This window comes from Halichoerus grypus, chromosome X (genome assembly GCF_964656455.1).
Source record: "Halichoerus grypus chromosome X, mHalGry1.hap1.1, whole genome shotgun sequence".
Taxonomy (NCBI): Eukaryota; Metazoa; Chordata; class Mammalia; order Carnivora; family Phocidae; genus Halichoerus; species Halichoerus grypus.
Window position 1 is genome coordinate 132,177,996 of NC_135727.1, and position 17,505 is coordinate 132,195,500.

Genomic DNA, 17,505 nt, shown 5'->3' on the forward strand with positions numbered 1-17,505 from the left:
CCCAGACCTGCACCTGGGGGGGGGGGAGTCACACGTCCACTCTGACACAGGCTGACCCTCAATCTCCCAGACTTGCACTTGGGGGGGGTGACAGGTCCAATCTGACACAGGATGACCCCAAATCTCCCAGACCTGCACCTGGGGGGGTCACACATCCACTCTGACCCAGCATGACCCCCCAATCTCCCAGACCTGCACCTGGAGGGTCACACGTCCACTCTGACACAGGGTGACCCCAAATCTCCCAGACCAGCACTTGGGGGGTCACACGTCCACTCTGACACAGGGTGACCCCCAATCTCCCAGACCTGCACCTGGAGGGTCACACGTCCACTCTGACCCAGCATGACCCCCCAATCTCCCAGACCTGCACCTGGGGGGGTCACACATTCACTCTGACCCAGCATGACCCCCCAATCTCCCAGACCTGCACCTGGAGGGTCACACGTCCACTCTGACACAGGGTGACCCCAAATCTCCCAGACCAGCACTTGGGGGGTCACACGTCCACTCTGACACAGGGTGACCCCCAATCTCCCAGACCTGCACCTGGAGGGTCACACGTCCACTCTGACCCAGCATGACCCCCCAATCTCCCAGACCTGCACCTGGGGGGGTCACACATTCACTCTGACACAGAGTGACCCCAAATCTCCCAGACCTGCACTTGGGGGGTCACACGTCCACTCTGACATAGGGTGACCCCAAATCTCCCAGACCTGCACCTGGGGAGGGTCATCTGTCCATTCTGACATAGGGTGACCCCTGATCTCCCAGACCCTGCACCTGGGGGGGGGGGTCATGCATCCACTCTGACACAGGGTGACCCCAAATCTCCCAGACCCTGAACTTGGGGGTCACACATCCACTCTGACACAGGGTGAACCCAAATATCCCAGACCCTGAACCTGGGGGTCACACGTCCACTCTGACACAGGGTACCCACACTCCCATTCCTACATTGGGGGTTCACATATCCACACCCACCACAGTGACCCCAGCTCTCCCAGACCCTGCACCTAGCGGGGGTCAGATATACACACTCACCCACTGACCCCAACCCCCCGAGACCCAGAACTTGGGGGTCACATATCCATACCCACCAGGATCACCCCAACTCTCCCACACCCTGCACCTGGGCGAATGGTCCCCCGTCCCCCTGGTCAGGTCTGTAGGCTGTGTGGGTGGACCCCCACGTGTGGGAAGGAGCCAGGTCTCTAGGACCTCAGGTCACCCTGAGGAAAGCGTGCAGGCACCTCCCCAACACTCATCCCAGAGAAGCCAGGCCCTCCTGTTTTTCACTCTGGTTCTGGGTGATTTCAGGTGCTTTAAATATTCATTGTGGATGTGAAAGGTACTTAAAAGCATACTTTGGCGCTTTGGGGGCTTAGCGCATTCCTGTTCCCGCTGAGCTGACAAGAAACTCCATGACTCTGCCAGGGGTGGAGTCAGGGACGGGGAATGGGAAAGAGAAGAGATCACCGTGGGCTTGCAGGTGTGGACGGCACAGCTCACCAGCCGCCCATCAGCCTTCCTGCCTCCTTCCTTCATGTGCCCCGCAATTAAGTCATCAGACAACCCGCCTCCAGTCTCTTTCCACGCACACGGCAAGGGGTGCATCAGGAGAACCGGCCTCCAGCCTCTATCCATGTGCACGGCAAGGGGTGCATCAGGAGAACCAGCCTCCACCCTCTATCCACACACACAGCAAGACGTTCATCAGGAGAACTGGCCTCCAGCTTCTATCCACGCGCACGGCAGGACGTTCATCGGGACAACCCGCCTCCAGCCTCTATCCACACACACCCCCCATTCCGAGGCTAGACCAGGTCACTAACGGGGTTACAAACATGTCCTGAAACCCCCCCCCATTCTGAGGCTAGACCAGGTCACTAACACGGTTACAAACCTGTCCCGAAACCCCCCATTCCGAGGCTAGACCAAGTCACTCACCGGGTTACACACGTCCCGAAACCCCCCATCCCGAGGCTGGACCAGGTCACTAACGGGGTTACAAACATGTCCCGAGACCCCCCCATTCCGAGGCTAGACCAGGTCACTAACCGGGTCTGCAAGGTCGGTCCTCACTCCCCAAACTCAGTGCACTTTGTGAGAAACCCTCCCACACCCTCGTTGTGAAATGCACTAATACATGGTATCTCATCTGCACACACGAGATGGTGAGGAATGAATGATATGAAGGACACTAGGTGAATCTCCAGCCACAGGACACCTGCAGTGGCTGTGCCAGGGGCCGGCCACACGGCGCCCTACAACACTCCTGTTCTACCCTTCTCCACCCAGATGCGGATGGCCACAGAAACCCTGACGGCTTGGGTCGTTCCAACAGTGACCGTCACAACAGCATGCAGAGACTACAGCACAGACTACACAGAACATGGTCAGCTCTAAACGTGCCAGTGTGGACGGAACACAGGGCTAAATGTGTCAGTGTAGACGGAACACGATCAGGTCTAAATGTGCCAGTGTAGACGGAACAGTCAGGTCTAAATGTGCCAGTGTAGACGAACATGATCAGGTCTAAATGTGCCAGTATAGACGGAACAGTCAGGTCTAAATGTTCCAGTGTAGACGAACACGATCAGGTCTAAATGTGCCAGTGTAGACAAAACATGATCAGGTCTAAATGTTCCACTGTAGAGGGAACACAATCAGGTCTAAATATGCCAGTGTAGACGAACATGATTAGGTCTAAATGTGCCAGTGGAGACGGAACAGTCAGGTCTCCATGACACAGCATAGACAAAACACGATCAGGTCTAAACGTGCCAGTGTAGACAAAACACGATCAGGTCTAAGTGTGCCAGTGTAGACAGAACACAGTTAGGGCTCCATAACACAGCATAAACAAAACACGATCAGGTCTAAATGTGCCAGTGTAGACGGAACATGATCAGGTCTAAATATGCCAGTGTAGACAGAACAGTCAGGTCTAAATGTACCAGTGTAGACAGAACATGATCAGGTTTAAAAGTGCCAGTGTAGACGGAACATGATCAGGTCTAAATGTGCCAATGTAGAGAGAACAGTCACGTCTCCATGACACAGCATAGACAAAACATGATCAAGTCTAAATATGCCAGTGTAGATGAAACATGATCAGGTCTAAATGTGCCAGTGGAGACGGAACAGTCAGGTCTCCATGACACAGCATAGACAAAACACGATCAGGTCTAAACGTGCCAGTGTAGACAAAACACGATCAGGTCTAAGTGTGCCAGTGTAGACAGAACACAGTTAGGGCTCCATAACACAGCATAGACAAAACATAATCAGGTCTAAATGTGCCAGTGTAGACAAAACACGATCAGGTCTAAGTGTGCCAGTGTAGACGGAACATGATCAGGTCTAAATGTGCCAGTGTAGACAGAACATGATCAGGTTTAAAAGTGCCAGTGTAGACGGAACATGATCAGGTCTAAATGTGCCAATGTAGAGAGAACAGTCACGTCTCCATGACACAGCATAGACAAAACATGATCAAGTCTAAATATGCCAGTGTAGACGAAACATGATCAGGTCTAAATGTGCCAGTGTAGACGGAACAGTCAGGGCTCCAAGACACAGCATAGACAAAACACGATCAGGTCTAAATGTGCCAGTGTAGACAAAACACAATCAGGTCTAAATGTGCCAGTGTAGACGAACATGATCAGGTCTAAATGTGCCAGTGTAGATGGAACAGTCAGGGCTCCATGACACAGCATAGATAAAATACGATCAGTTCTAAATGTGCCAGTATAGACAAAACACGATCAGGTCTAAATGTGCCAGTGTAGACGAAACATGATTAGGTCTAAATGTGCTAGTGTAGACGGAACAGTCAGGTCTCCATGACACAGCGTAGACAAAACATGACCAGGTCTAAAAGTGCCAGTGTGGACAGAACACCGTCAGGGCTCCATGACACAGCACAGACAAAACACGATCAGGTCTAAATGTGCCAGTGTAAAAGGAACACGATCCAGTCTAAATGTGCCAGTGTAGATGGAACAATCAGGTCTCCAATGCACAGCGTAGACAAAACCTGATCAGGTCTAAATGTGCCAGTGTAGACAGAACATGATCAAGTCTAAAAGTGCCAGTGTAGACGGAACAGTCAGGTCTCCATGACACAGCGTAGACAAAACATGATCAGGTCTAAATATGCCAGTGTAGACGGAACAGTCAGGTCTCCATGACACAGTGTGGACAAAACACGATCAGGTCTAAATGTGCCAGTGTAGATGGGACACGATCCGGTCTAAATGTGCCAGTGTAGACGGAACAATCAGGTCTCCATGACACAGTGTAGACAAAACACGATCAGGTCTAAATGTGCCAGTGTAGATGGTACATGATCCAGTCTAAATGTGCCAGTGTAGATGGAACAGTCAGGTCTCCATGACACAGTGCAGACAAAACATGATCAGGTCTCCATATGCCAGTGTAGACAGAATACAGTCAGATCTTCAAGATAGAGCATAGACAAAACATGATCAGGTCTCCATATGCCAGTGTAGACAGAATACAGTCAGATCTTCAAGACAGAGCGTAGACAAAACATGATCAGGTCTCCATATGCCAGTGTAGACAGAATACAGTCAGATCTTCAAGACACAGCGTAGACAAAACGTGATCAGGTCTCCATATGCCAGTGCAGACGGAATATGATCAGGGTAGACAAAACAGTCAGGTCTCCATGACACAGTGTAGACAAAACATGATCAGGTCTAAATGTGCCAGTGTAGACAGAATACAGTCAGGGGGCTCCATGATGCAATGTAGACAGAACAGTCAGGGCTCTATGACACAGCGTAGACAGAACACTGTCAGGTCTAAACTTCCCAGTGTAGACAGAGCATGATGAGATCTAAATGTGCCAGTGTAGAGAGAAGAGTCAGTGTCCATGACACAGAGTAAAAAGAACACTTTCAGGTCTAAACGTGCCAGTGTAGACAGAACACACTCTGGTCTAAATGTCCCAGTGTAGACAGAACATGATCAAGTCTAAATGTGCCAGTGTAGACGGAACACAGTCAGGGCTCCATGACACAGCATAGACAGAACACTGTCAGGTCTAAACTTCCCAGTGTAGACAGAGCATGATGAGATCTAAATGTGCCAGTGTAGAGAGAAGAGTCAGTTTCCATGACACAGAGTAGAAAGAACACTGTCAGGTCTAAACGTGCCAGTGTAGACAGAACACACTCTGGTCTAAATGTCCCAGTGTAGACAGAACATGATCAAGTCTAAATGTGCCAGTGTAGACGGAACATAGTCAGGGCTCCATGATACAGAGTAGAAAGAACACTGTCAGGTCTAAACGTGCCAGTGTAGACAGAACACGTCAGGACTCCATTACACGGTGTAGACAAAACATGATCAGATCTAAATGAGCCAGTGTAGACAGTACACGTCAGGACTCCATGACACAGTGTAGACAGAACATGATCCGGTCTAAATGTGCCAGTGTAGAGAGAAGAGTCAGTTTCCATGACACAGAGTAGGAAGAACACTGTCAGGTCTAAACGTGCCAGTGTAGACGAACTCGCTCTGGTCAAATTGTCCCAGTGTGGACAGAACTCACTGGATGAACTCACTTCTGCAGGACAGGTCAGGTCTGACTGTCCCACTGCGCACAGAGTCTGGCTTCACCTTGTCATTTAAAGCAACACGTCATGGGACCTAAGTGCACTCAGTGTGGACTGAGCAGTCAGGTCCTGTCGCATTGTGGACAAGACTCGGAGGCTCTACTGCACTCAGTGTGGACAGGACGGGGTCGGGTCAGCCCGAGCCCCCCTCGCCGCAGTCCGGATAGAGTGAGGTCTGCATGCATTGTGCCGGCAGGACCCCGTCCGCAGGGCCAGCTCAGGCGGCTCCCGTGGGAGCCGGGCACATGGCCGCAGTCCCTCGTCGGTGATCAGGGCGCCCACCCCATGCTGGGAACTCCACGGGAACCACCCGGGGCTCCGTCAGCCTCGGGCATCCCGGGAAGCCATGCAGAACCACCCCATTCTTAAACAGTGGAATGTGTGTTACCAGTTTCTCTGGCCACATGATGGTCAGGATCCAGGGGTAGGCCAGAAACTTCTTGTAGTACAGCCCAGTCTCCTGCAAGGACAGACGAGACGTGCCGGTCAAGTCCAGTGTCCCTGGCTGCAGCGCATCCCGGCAGGACAGGCCCATGCAGCACGGGGTGCTGGGAGCTGGGCTGCATCCCCCCTGGAGGCCGAAGCCCGTGGGTGAGGGGGGAACAGCTCTGAGCAGCCGACAGCATGCACAGCCTGTCTCCACAACAGCAGTCCACGTCCACCTTCGCGTCAGTGTCCTCGGGAGCGGTGTGGACGGACTGCGTCTGTGGCGCTCAGCCACTCCGTGTACTCGGCTGGCACTGAGAGCATGCACTGTGTCATCTCTGGAAGGCAGCATGGGGAGACGCCACTCTGCACAGAGGACCCGGGAGCGCTGGAGCCTCTCATGCTCACCAGCCACGTCTCCATACGGCCAGTGCCGTGGCTGTGCGTGTCACCCTGCCCGCTGCGGGCCCTGCACAATATGGCATTTCCCTACACTGTCTCCAGGGGCCTGCTCCTTGGGAAGCGCAGGGTCTCCCATGAGGCATACAGGCTGAGGGGCAGGCAAAGCCCCCACTGCTACTTCAGAGGTGGGAGGAGACCGAACGGGACCCCGATCTGGTGACGGGAGCTCTCTGAGGAAAGAGGCCCAACTGAGTCAGGGACACCCTGAGTGACCCCAAGGAAGGAGCTAATTTCGGGGACACAGAGGCCGGAAGCAAGTAGGGGCATCCTCCTCAATTACGGGCCTGGGCTCTCCAAAGTGCCAAACTTGTGGGCTTCAAGGGAGCCCGGGCACAGATGGCTAAATGTCGTGTGGGGACCCTAGCTGGACCCTGAACGGGACAGAAACAAACGTGAAGGACATTCCTGAGACAGGCATGGTAATGTGTGCAGACCCTTCACACAGATGTTGTCCTCCAGTGACTTAGAGTGCCCGAGAGTGAGGACAGGACCACAGTCACACAGGAGCGCTCACGGCCACACACGAGGACACAGGGCCCAATTCAGTCTGCAGCCCCCTTACGGGCAGTTCTGGTGAACACACACAGTGGCAAACACACCTGTGCATATGCATGGACCTGCGCACACACACTCGCACGTGCACACGTGCATTTGCTCGCTCACGTGCAGTGCACATGTGTGTGCATTCACACCACAGAGGCACATGCACATGCATGGGGGATAAGGTGAAGACAGCACACACACCTGCACTCGCTCACGTGCAGTGCACATGCACGTGCATGCACAGCACAGAGGCCCATGCACACGTGTGGGGGATAAGCTGAAGACAGTGCACAGGTGCACTCACTCACGTGCACACTGCACACATGTGTGCATGCACAGAGGCACATGCACATGCATGGGGGATAAGGTGAAGACAGCACACACACGTGCATTTGCTCACTCATGTGCACAGTGCACACGCGTGTGCGTGCACATGCATGGGGGATAAGGTGAAGACAGCACACGCTCACGTGCACACTGCACACGCACGTGCATGCACAGCACAGAGGCATAGGCACACGCATGGGGGATAAGCTGAAGATGGAATACACACGTGCACTTGCTCACGTGCAGTGCACACATGTGTGCATGCACAGCACAGAGGCATATGCATATGCATGGGGGATAAGCTGAAGATGGAATACACACGTGCACTCACGTGCACACCGCACACGCGTGTGCATGCACAGCAGAGGTACATGTGCACGCATGGGGGATAAGCTGAAGATGGAATACACACGTGCACTCGCTCACGTGCAGTGCACACACGTGTGCATGAACACAGGCACACGTGCACGCATGGGGATAAGCTGAAGATGGCACACACCCACGTGCATTCGCTCACATGCACAGTGTACATGCGTGTGCATGCACAGCAGAGGCACATGCGCATGCATGGGGGATAAGGTGAAGACGGCACACACCCACGTGCATTCGCTCACATGGATAGTGCACACGCGTGTGCATGCACGGCACAGAGGCACATGCACATGCATGGGGGATAAGCTGAAGACGGCACACACACATGCATTTGCTCGCTCACGTGCACAGTGCACACGCGTGTGCATGCACGGCACAGAGACACACGTGCACACATGGGGGATAAGCTGAAGACGGCAGAGCATTAGTTGAACACAGGTGAAGTTTGTGTATTCTTCCCCTATTCTTACGTTTGACATTGCTCCAAATAAAAAGTTAAAAGAAAACAGTTACTGTTCACAGACTTGATTCACAAGACTTTCTGAAGACACTTTCTAAGTATTTTAAGATGTGAGAAATTTTGTAGATACTACGTCTGTTCGCTGAAAGGATGAGTTCCCATACAGTGGAACATGATGCAGCCTTGAAGAGGAAGGATATTCCTATGCCTGTTAGGATGTGGATGGAGCTTGAGGACATGAGCCAAACACAGGACAAATCCTGTGAGACTGCACGTACACGGGGTCCCTAGAAGAGTCCCATCCAGAGACAGAGAGTAGATGGTGGGGCCAGGGACCAGGGTTGGGGGACCGGCAGATAGTGTTTGATTTCAAGTTGGGATGAAGGAAAGTTCTGGAGACGGATGGTGGGGATGGTCGCACAACAGTGTGAATGCACCCAATGCCACTGAGCTATGCACTTGAAATGGTTAAGACGGCAAATTGTATGCTGGGTGTATTTTTCCACAATGAAAACAACGTGTTAAACAAGAGAAAACCGTCTTTAAATGCAAGGAGGTGCTTGAACTCACTAACAGTCTGGGGAACTGAACCATGCATACAACTACGAGACTGGCAAAAACTATCCAGCAGCCAACACTGACGGGGATGAGGAGCCACGCAGCCTAATGCACACGTGGAGATGCCATGAAAACAAGCTGGCCTCACACCACAAAGTCAAACGTGCATACATTCATTACATGCAAACACGGGAACACGGACAGCAGGACCCACGGACACGCACGTCCACAGCCACACAGAGAAAAAGCTCAAAACCAACCCGAATGCCAACAGAAGCAGAATGGGGACATGAACCACGCACATGCATGCGATAGAACATTCCACAGCCATGACGTAGATGTTTACTCGACATTATTCACATGTATATAGATTATTTCTTAAATTGTGTGTCTGTGACGGAGACTCAGAGACGCCACACTGAACACTGGTGTCTCCCGGGCACGGAGCTGGAAGCCGGGCAGAGCGGGGCTGGCATGCACGGGTGCCCGTGCGCAGCAAAGCCAGAGTGCCAAAATACTGTGAGCACCAAGTTCAGGGACATACTCCTGTCACCGCGGGGAGGTGGTCCGGACGGGCCCAGGGCGCGTCTGGGCACCTGCTGGCCTCGCTCTGTTTCTTCCTCTGGATGACGGCCACATGAGTACCATTTCATAGCCGTATTTTCCCCGTACGTGACAGAATGTCCCATATTTATGGTTCACGTTAGTCTTTATAAAGTAACACGGAGCCCCAAAAGGCCCACTTCTCCCAGGGAAGCAGAGGAGGACGGCTCCTACCCAGGAAATGGGGATGCCTCAGCTCCTTCCACCCCCAGGCCTGATCGCACGCCCGCGTGCCCGGGGGGGCCAGGGTAGCGCCGCTCAGGAGGAAGCTCCCGTGACCTCAGGCCCCAGGCTCACAGAGTGCGTGGAGCCCGCCCCACCTGGTCAAACTTCTCGGTCATTTTGTGCACCACGTTCTGGCCTTGGTTGCTCTGGTACAGCTCGGCCGTCACCATCCCTGCGAGAGAAAGAAGGAAACGTGGTTCAAGCCGACCCTCCTCCTAGGGGACACCACCTCGTCCCTGAGAGAGGGCGGCGAAGCCACTGCATCTAGCCTCACTGGCTGGGCTCTACACGTGCTGTGGCCCCCGCACAACAGTGTGAATGCGTGTGTAACGCCACGGGGCTTTCATGAGGCACCCTCAGGGCGCCCAGCCAGATGCCACGGGGGCTTCTCGACAGGCCGGTCCTGGCCCCACAGCCCCTGCATCAGGTTCCAGAGGGAGGACGAAGCCCCCGGTTGCTCGCTGGTGATGACTGATGGAGATGGAAGGCGCACAGCGAACAACGGACTCGTAGTATGAACCTCAGCGGTGCGTGTATTCACTGCAGTCACCCATCGCTACAGCCCACTGTAGGAAGCCCCCCCCCACAGTAGTGGTCCCCTATCATTTCCCTGGCCCCAGGAACCGCTGAGACGCCGTCCGTCTGTGGACATGCCCGCTCTGGACATTTCGTGCACATGGGGTCAGCCTGTGTGCGCTGAGGTGCCTGCATCTCTCCCTGAGCACCATGTGTTCAAAGTCCTCTACGTGGCAGCAAGGGTCGGTGTTCCCTGCTGGGCAGGACCGAGTAATTTTCACGCTCTGTGTGTTTAATTGCCCCCTTGTACACAGCTGGGAGAGCTTCGGCTTCCGGCATTCTTGCAGCATAACCTGCGCTGTTCATCAGCACCCGGAGGTCCCCGTGTGGAGGCTGACGGCCCAGCTGCCCTCGGCCCCGCTGACATGCTGTGCTGACCGGAGCCCCAGGAGGAAGGGTGTGACGACCCCACACGTGTCCTGTCTGGCGCCCTGAGGCTCCTGTGAAAGCAGCTCACTGGCCAGCATCCTGTGTGAGCCGCAACATGGGCGCCAGGCAGGAGACACAGAACTGTCACGGACCACAGCGTGGCCCTCCGCTAGAGCCCACCCACAGCAACCCCCAACTTGGAAAGAGCCAAGGCTCCAGGGGAGGCTCCTCCCTGCTTCTTCCAGCTTCTGGGGCTCCAGGCGTCCCTAGGCTTGTGGCCGCGTCCCTCCTGTCTCTGCCTCCGTCCTCATGTGGCTTCTCCTCTGTGTCCGCATCTCTCCCCTTCTCCTTTTTTTTAAGATTTTATTTATGTATTTTAGAGAGAGAGAGAGAGAGTGCATGAGTGGGAGGGGGCAGAAGGAGAGGGAGAGAGAGAGGATCTCAAGCAGACTCCCCGCTGAGCACAGAGCCTGACTCAGGGCTCAATCCAAGCCTAAGAGCATGACCGGAGCTGAAACCAAGAGTGACACACTTAAACTGACTGAGCCACCCAGGTGCCCCTGCGTCCCTCCTCTTACAAGGACCAAGTCTTGCGGGACTAGGACCACCCTAAGGACTATCTTACTGCTCACAACTGCAAAGGTCCTTCTTCTCAACGAGGTCACATCCTGAGGTCCTGGGGTCAGGACGTGGACGGATCTTTCCTTGGGGGGACAATCACCCTTCGCTCTGAGATAATGGTGCTCACAGAAGAAGCAAGTCTCCGACCTACACTAAACCAGCCTCTGGAAAAGCCCCAGCCCGCCCAGTCTCTTACAACCACATGTGGGCAAGAAAGGCAGGCCCAGCGGGCCCACATGTGGGGACGCCCACGAGTGTCCAGGAGCAGGGCTCACCTTCACAGCCACAGCACTGGACGAAGAAGCTGATGAGGTCCAGCAAGGCCAGCTCCCTGTCCTCTTTATAGGACTGCACCCACTCCTCGACGGCCGTCTGCAGGGGCAACAGCCAGGGGTGAGGTGTGTGGGACCGGCCAGCCATGAGGACACATGTGCGATCATGAATATGATCCCAGTGGTGAGCACTTGTGTGTATCTATGTGCACGTGTGTGATCAGGTGCATGTGACGGGCAGCAGTGAGCACTTGTGTGTGTGTGATGAGGTGCATGTGACAGCCAGGGGTGAGCACATGTATATACATGTGTGATCAGGGGCGTGTGTCAGGCTGCGGTGAGCACTCGTGTGTGTGTGTGTGTGTGTGTGTGTGTGATGAGGTGCATGTGATGGGCAGCAGTGAGCACGTGTGTGTACGTGTGTGATCAGGTGCATGTGTCGGGCAGTGGTGAGCACATGTGTGTATGTGTGTGATCAGGTGCGTGTGTCAGACAGTGGTGAGCACGTGTACGTGTATGATCAGGTGCGTGTGTCAGGCTGCGGTGAGCACACGTGTGTGTGTGTGTGATGAGGTGCATGTGACAGGCAGCAGTGAGCATGTGTGTGATCAGGTGCATGTGACGGGCAGCGGTGAGCACTTGTGTGTACATGTGTGATCAGGTGCGAGTGACAGGCAGCGGTGAGCACGTGTGTGTGTGCATGTGTGTGATCCGGTGTGTGTCGGGAAGTGGTCAGCACTCATGTATGTGTGCACGTGTGATCAGGTGGTGTGATGGGCAGCGGTGAGCTCTCATGTGTGATCAGATGCATGTGACAGGAAGCAGTGAGCATGTGTGTGTGTGTGTACATGTGTGAAGAGGTGCATGTTGGGCATTGGTGAGCACGTGTGTGTACGTGTGTGATCAGGTGCATGTGACAGGAAGCAGTGAGCACGTCTGTGTGTGTACATGTGTGATCATGTGCATGTGATGGGCAGTGGTGAGCACGTGTGTGTACATGTGTGATCAGATGATGTGTCGGGCAGTGGTGAGCACATGTGTGTACATGTGTGATCAAGTGCATGTGACGGGCAGTGGTGAGCACGTGTACATGTGTGATCAGGTAATGTGACAGGGAACAGTGAGCACGTGTGTGTGTGATCAGGTGCATGTGACGGGCAGCAGTGAGCACTCGTGTGTGTGATGAGGTGCGTGTGACGGGCAGCAGTGAGCACGTGTGTGATGAGGTGCATGTGACAGGCAGCAGTGAGCACGTGTGTGTACATGTGTGATCAGGTGCGAGTGACGGGCAGCGGTGAGCACGTGTGTGTACATGTGTGATCAGGTGCGAGTGACGGGCAGCGGTGAGCGGTGTGTGTGTGCATGTGTGATCAGGTGTGTGTCAGGAAGTGGTGAGCACTCACGTGTACACGTGTGATCAGGTGGTGTGATGGGCAGCGGTGAGCACTCATGTGATCAGGTGCATGTGACAGGAAGCAGTGAGCACGTGTGTGTGTGTGTACATGTGTGATCAGGTGCATGTGTCAGGCAGTGGTGAGCACGTGTGTGTACGTGTGTGATCAGGTGATGTGACGGGCAGTGGTGAGCACGTGTGTGTACGTGTGTGATCAGGTGCATGTGTCGGTCAGTGGTGAGCACGTGTGTGTACGTGTGTGATCAGGTGCATGTGACGGGCAGTGCTGAGCATGTGTGACGGGCACACATGACCACAGAGCGGGCCGGGCAGCACAGGCTGCAGTGGGTGCGGCCGTGACTCTGCGAGGACACCCGGCCTCCATGTGGCGCGAGAAGTGACAAACGCCAGACAGGCCCCCACGTCTGCTGCACCCCCGCACCCGCCCCACCGCACGCACCCCACAGCAGGCAGTACCTGCACCGAGTTCTTCCCCAGGGCGACCATCTCAAAGAGGGTCACCTCTGTGCTGATGGCCACCTTCCTCTTGCGGTGCTTCCGCGGTGGCCGCCCTCGCCGGCGGGTGCCAGGCCCACTGACATCTTGGCCCCCCGAGGGTGCTCCCTGCGCCTAAAACCAAAGGAGGCCATGACGGGGCTGCACCCTGCATGGGAAGCTCTGTGTCCCGGGGAGGGTGAGGAGGGTGCACCGTGTCTCAGGACAGAGCACAGGACGCCGTGTCTGAGGATGGGGATGGGACACTGTGTCTCAGGACAGAGGAATGTGCTCAGGATGGGGCGGGGATGCGGTGTCATGACATAGGGGACCCAGTGTCTCAGGATGGGGAGGGGATGCAGTGTCAAAGGACACAGGAGGGGACACAGCGTCTGAGAACATAGGAGAGGACCCAGTGTCTCAGGATGGGGAGGGGACATGGTGTCTGATGACATAGGAGGAGACGCGGTGTCTCAGGATGGGGAGGGGACATGGTCTCTGATGACATAGGAGGGCACCCAGTGTCTCAGGATGGGGAGGGGACGTGGTGTCTGAGAACATAGGAGGGGACCCGGTATCTCAGGATAGGGAGGGGACACGGTGTCTGATGACATAGGAGGGGACATGGTATCTCAGGATGGGGAGGGGTGAGGTGTCTGAGGACATAGGAGGGGACCCAGTGTCTCAGGATGGGGAGGGGACACAGTGTCTGATGACATAGGAGGGGACATGGTATCTCAGGATGGGGAGGGGATGAGGTGTCTGAGGACATAGGAGGGGACCCAGTGTCTCAGGATGGGGAGGGGACGCAGTGTCTGATGACATAGGAGGGGACCCAGTGTCTCAGGATGGGGAGGGGACGTGGTGTCTGAGAACATAGGAGGGGACCCGGTGTCTCAGGATGGGGAGGGGACACGGTGTCTGATGACATAGGAGGGGACATGGTGTCTCAGGATGGGGAGGGGACATGGTGTCTGATGACATAGGAGGGGACATGGTGTGATGACATAGGAGGAGACGCGGTGTCTCAGGATGGGGAGGGGACATGGTCTCTGATGACATAGGAGGGGACATGGTGTCTCAGGATGGGGAGGGGACATGGTGTCTGATGACAAAGGAGGGGACCCAGTGTCTCAGGATGGGGAGGGGACGTGGTGTCTGAGAACATAGGAGGGGACCCGGTGTCTCAGGATGGGGAGGGGACACGGTGTCTGATGACATAAGAGGGGACATGGTATCTCAGGATGCGGAGGGGATGAGGTGTCTGAGGACATAGGAGGGGACCCAGTGTCTCAGAATGGGGAGGGGACACAGTGTCTCATGACATAGGAAGGGACCCGGTGTCTCAGGATGGGGAGGGGACACAGTGTCCGATGACATAGGAGAAGATGCAATGTCTCAGGATGGGGAGGGGACATGGTGTCTGAGAACATAGGAGGGGACCCGGTGTCTCAGGATGGGGAGGGGACATGGTGTCTGATGACATAGGAGGGGACATGGTATCTCAGGATGGGGAGGGGATGAGGTGTCTGAGGACATAGGAGGGGACCCGGTGTCTCAGGATGGGGAGGGGACACAGTGTCTGATGACATAGGAGGGGACCCAGTGTCTCAGGATGGGGAGGGGACGTGGTATCTGATGACATAGGAGGAGACGCAGTGTCTCAGGATGGGGAGGGGATGCGGTGTCTGATAACACAGGAGGGAACCCGGTATCTCAGGATGGAGAGGGGACATGGTATCTGAGGACATAGAAGGGGACCCGGTGTCTGATGACACAGGAGGGGATGCGGTATCTGAGGACAAAGGAGGGGACCCAGTGTCTCATGACACAGGTGGGGACAGAGTATCTAAGGACAAAGGAGGGGACCCGGTGTCTCATGACATAGGAGGGGATGCGGTGTCTCAGGATGGGGAGGGGACACGGTGTCTGATGACATAGGAGGGGACGCAGTGTCTCAGGATGGGGAGGGGACACGGTGTCTGGTGACATAGGAGGGGATACGGTGTCTCAGGATGGGGAGGGGACGTGGTGTCTGAGGACATAGGAGGGGACCCGGTGTCTCAGGATGGGGAGGGGACATGGTGTCTGATGACATAGGAGGGGACACGGTGTCTCAGGATGGGGAGGGGACACGGTGTCTGATAACATAGGAGGGGACTCGGTGTCTCAGGATGGGGAGGGGACACGGTGTCTGATGACATAGGAGGAGACATGGCGTCTCAGGATGGGGAGGGGACACAGTGTCTGATGACATAGGAGGAGACGCAGTCTCTCAGGATGGGGAGGGGACGCAGTGTCTAATGACATAGGAGGGGACCCGGTATCTCAGGATGGAGAGGGGACGTGGTGTCTGAGGACATAGGAGGGGACCCGGTGTCTGATGACACAGGAGGGGATGCGGTATCTGAGGACAAAGGAGGGGACCCGGTGTCTCATGACACAGGAGGGGACACAGTATCTGAGGACATAGGAGGGGACCCGGTGTCTGATGACACAGGAGGGGATGCAATATCTGAGGACAAAGGAGGGGACCCGGTGTCTCATGACACAAGAGGGGACACAGTATCTGAGGACAAAGGAGGGGACCCGGTGTCTAATGACACAGGAGGGGACGTGGTGTCTCAGGATGGGGAGGGGACACGGTGTCTGATGACACAGGAGGGGACGCGGTGTCTCAGAATGGGGAGGGGACACGGTGTCTGATGACACAGGAGGGGACACAGTATCTGAGGACAAAGGAGGGGACCCGGTGTCTCATGACACAGGAGGGGACGTGGTGTCTCAGGATGGGGAGGGGACACGGTGTCTCATGACACAGGAGGGGACGCGGTGTCTCAGGATGAGGAGGGGACACGGTGTCTGATGACACAGGAGGGGACGCGGTGTCTCAGGATGGGGAGGGGACACGGTGTCTGATGACATAGGAGGGGATGCGGTGTCTAATGACATAGGAGGGGACCCGGTGTCTGAGGACATAGGAGGGGACCCGGTGTCTCAGGATGAGGAGGGGATACAGTGCCTGATGACATAGGAGGGGATACAGTGTCTAATGACATAGGAGGGGACGAGGTGTCTGAGGACATAGGAGGGGATGCCGTGACTCAGGACGGGGAGAGGAAGTGCCCTGGTGGTCCCGTGGGGCCCTAGTGGACTTGTGGTTCAATGACCAGGCCGTGCAGGGACAAAGGCCTCCAGGATCCGTGTGGAAGCCAGCCAGCTCCTCACCTGATGTGGAGAAGCACATCACAACCCACCCAGCCCGTGCATCCCTCCCAGCAGTGGTCAGTACCAGTATGGAGCTCCTCCTCCTGGCCATCACCTCAAAGAGGGTCACCACGGAGATGAACTGGCCAGCCTGATTCCTAGGCCTCCTGCATGGGCGCCGCCCTCGCCGTCGGAGTCCACTTCCACTAGCATCCCGGCCCCCTGAGGGTCCTTCCTGCACCTACAACCAGAAAGCGGGATGTGAAACACTGATACATGGAGGCCAGCTTAACGACAGGACCCCTACACCGCAGGACTGAGGAAGCGTGGCCAGGAAGTAGCCGCTACCACTGCCCATTACCACCAGGGGTCCCCGGGCAAGCAGGGCAGCCACTCCGAGTCACCCACTGCTGCTGCAGGACAGAGGCCTCAGCCGGAGCTTCTGATTCTCACCAGGCCCTCAGCTGAGTGGTCATACACCAGCCTCCGCTGCGCCCGTATCCCCATCCGTGTCCTTGTCCCAGCCTGACACACCCAGTCCACTTGCTGCAGCCACAGCCATGAACCACCAGTGTCCAGGGGACAGCAAGCCATTCTGAAGCCAATCCCGAGGGCTGTCTCTTAGGGCTACAGGGTACCCATCATCCCACTGATCAGAGCCCAGGATGGAGATTGGGGAGCTCAAACCAGTGACCAGCAAGGTCAGGGGAAGTCAGTCCTGTGGGACAGGTGAGCCAGCTCTCCCTGTCCTAAGGGGCAGGTGGGGCCCAGGGGCCCAGCAGAAGCAGGGCTAAGACCACCACAGCCTCAAGGGCACAAGGAGATTAGCCCAGAACCAGGGGTCACAGGTGCACGGGGCAGAACAAGGGAGTCACAGAAGAACCCGGGGTCATGCACAAAGATGGCGGAACCTGGGAGTCATGGAGACAGTGAAACCTGGGG

General features: G+C 55.7%; 1 protein-coding gene across 1 annotated transcript in view; it reads right to left on the reverse strand.

Annotated features, from left to right (window-relative positions):
• LOC118538479 (cohesin subunit SA-2-like) overlaps positions 1–17,505 on the reverse strand; it is a 73,443-nt gene that overhangs the window by 45,017 nt on the left and 10,921 nt on the right. The window contains exons 2-6 of the mRNA XM_078064555.1: positions 16,649–16,804; positions 13,339–13,491; positions 11,472–11,568; positions 9,726–9,802; positions 6,043–6,114 (exon numbers count right to left, since the gene is read on the reverse strand). Coding sequence (XP_077920681.1) covers positions 6,043–6,114; positions 9,726–9,802; positions 11,472–11,568; positions 13,339–13,491; positions 16,649–16,675 — 426 coding nt within the window. The 5' untranslated portion in view covers positions 16,676–16,804. The remainder of the gene's footprint in view (positions 1–6,042; positions 6,115–9,725; positions 9,803–11,471; positions 11,569–13,338; positions 13,492–16,648; positions 16,805–17,505) is intronic.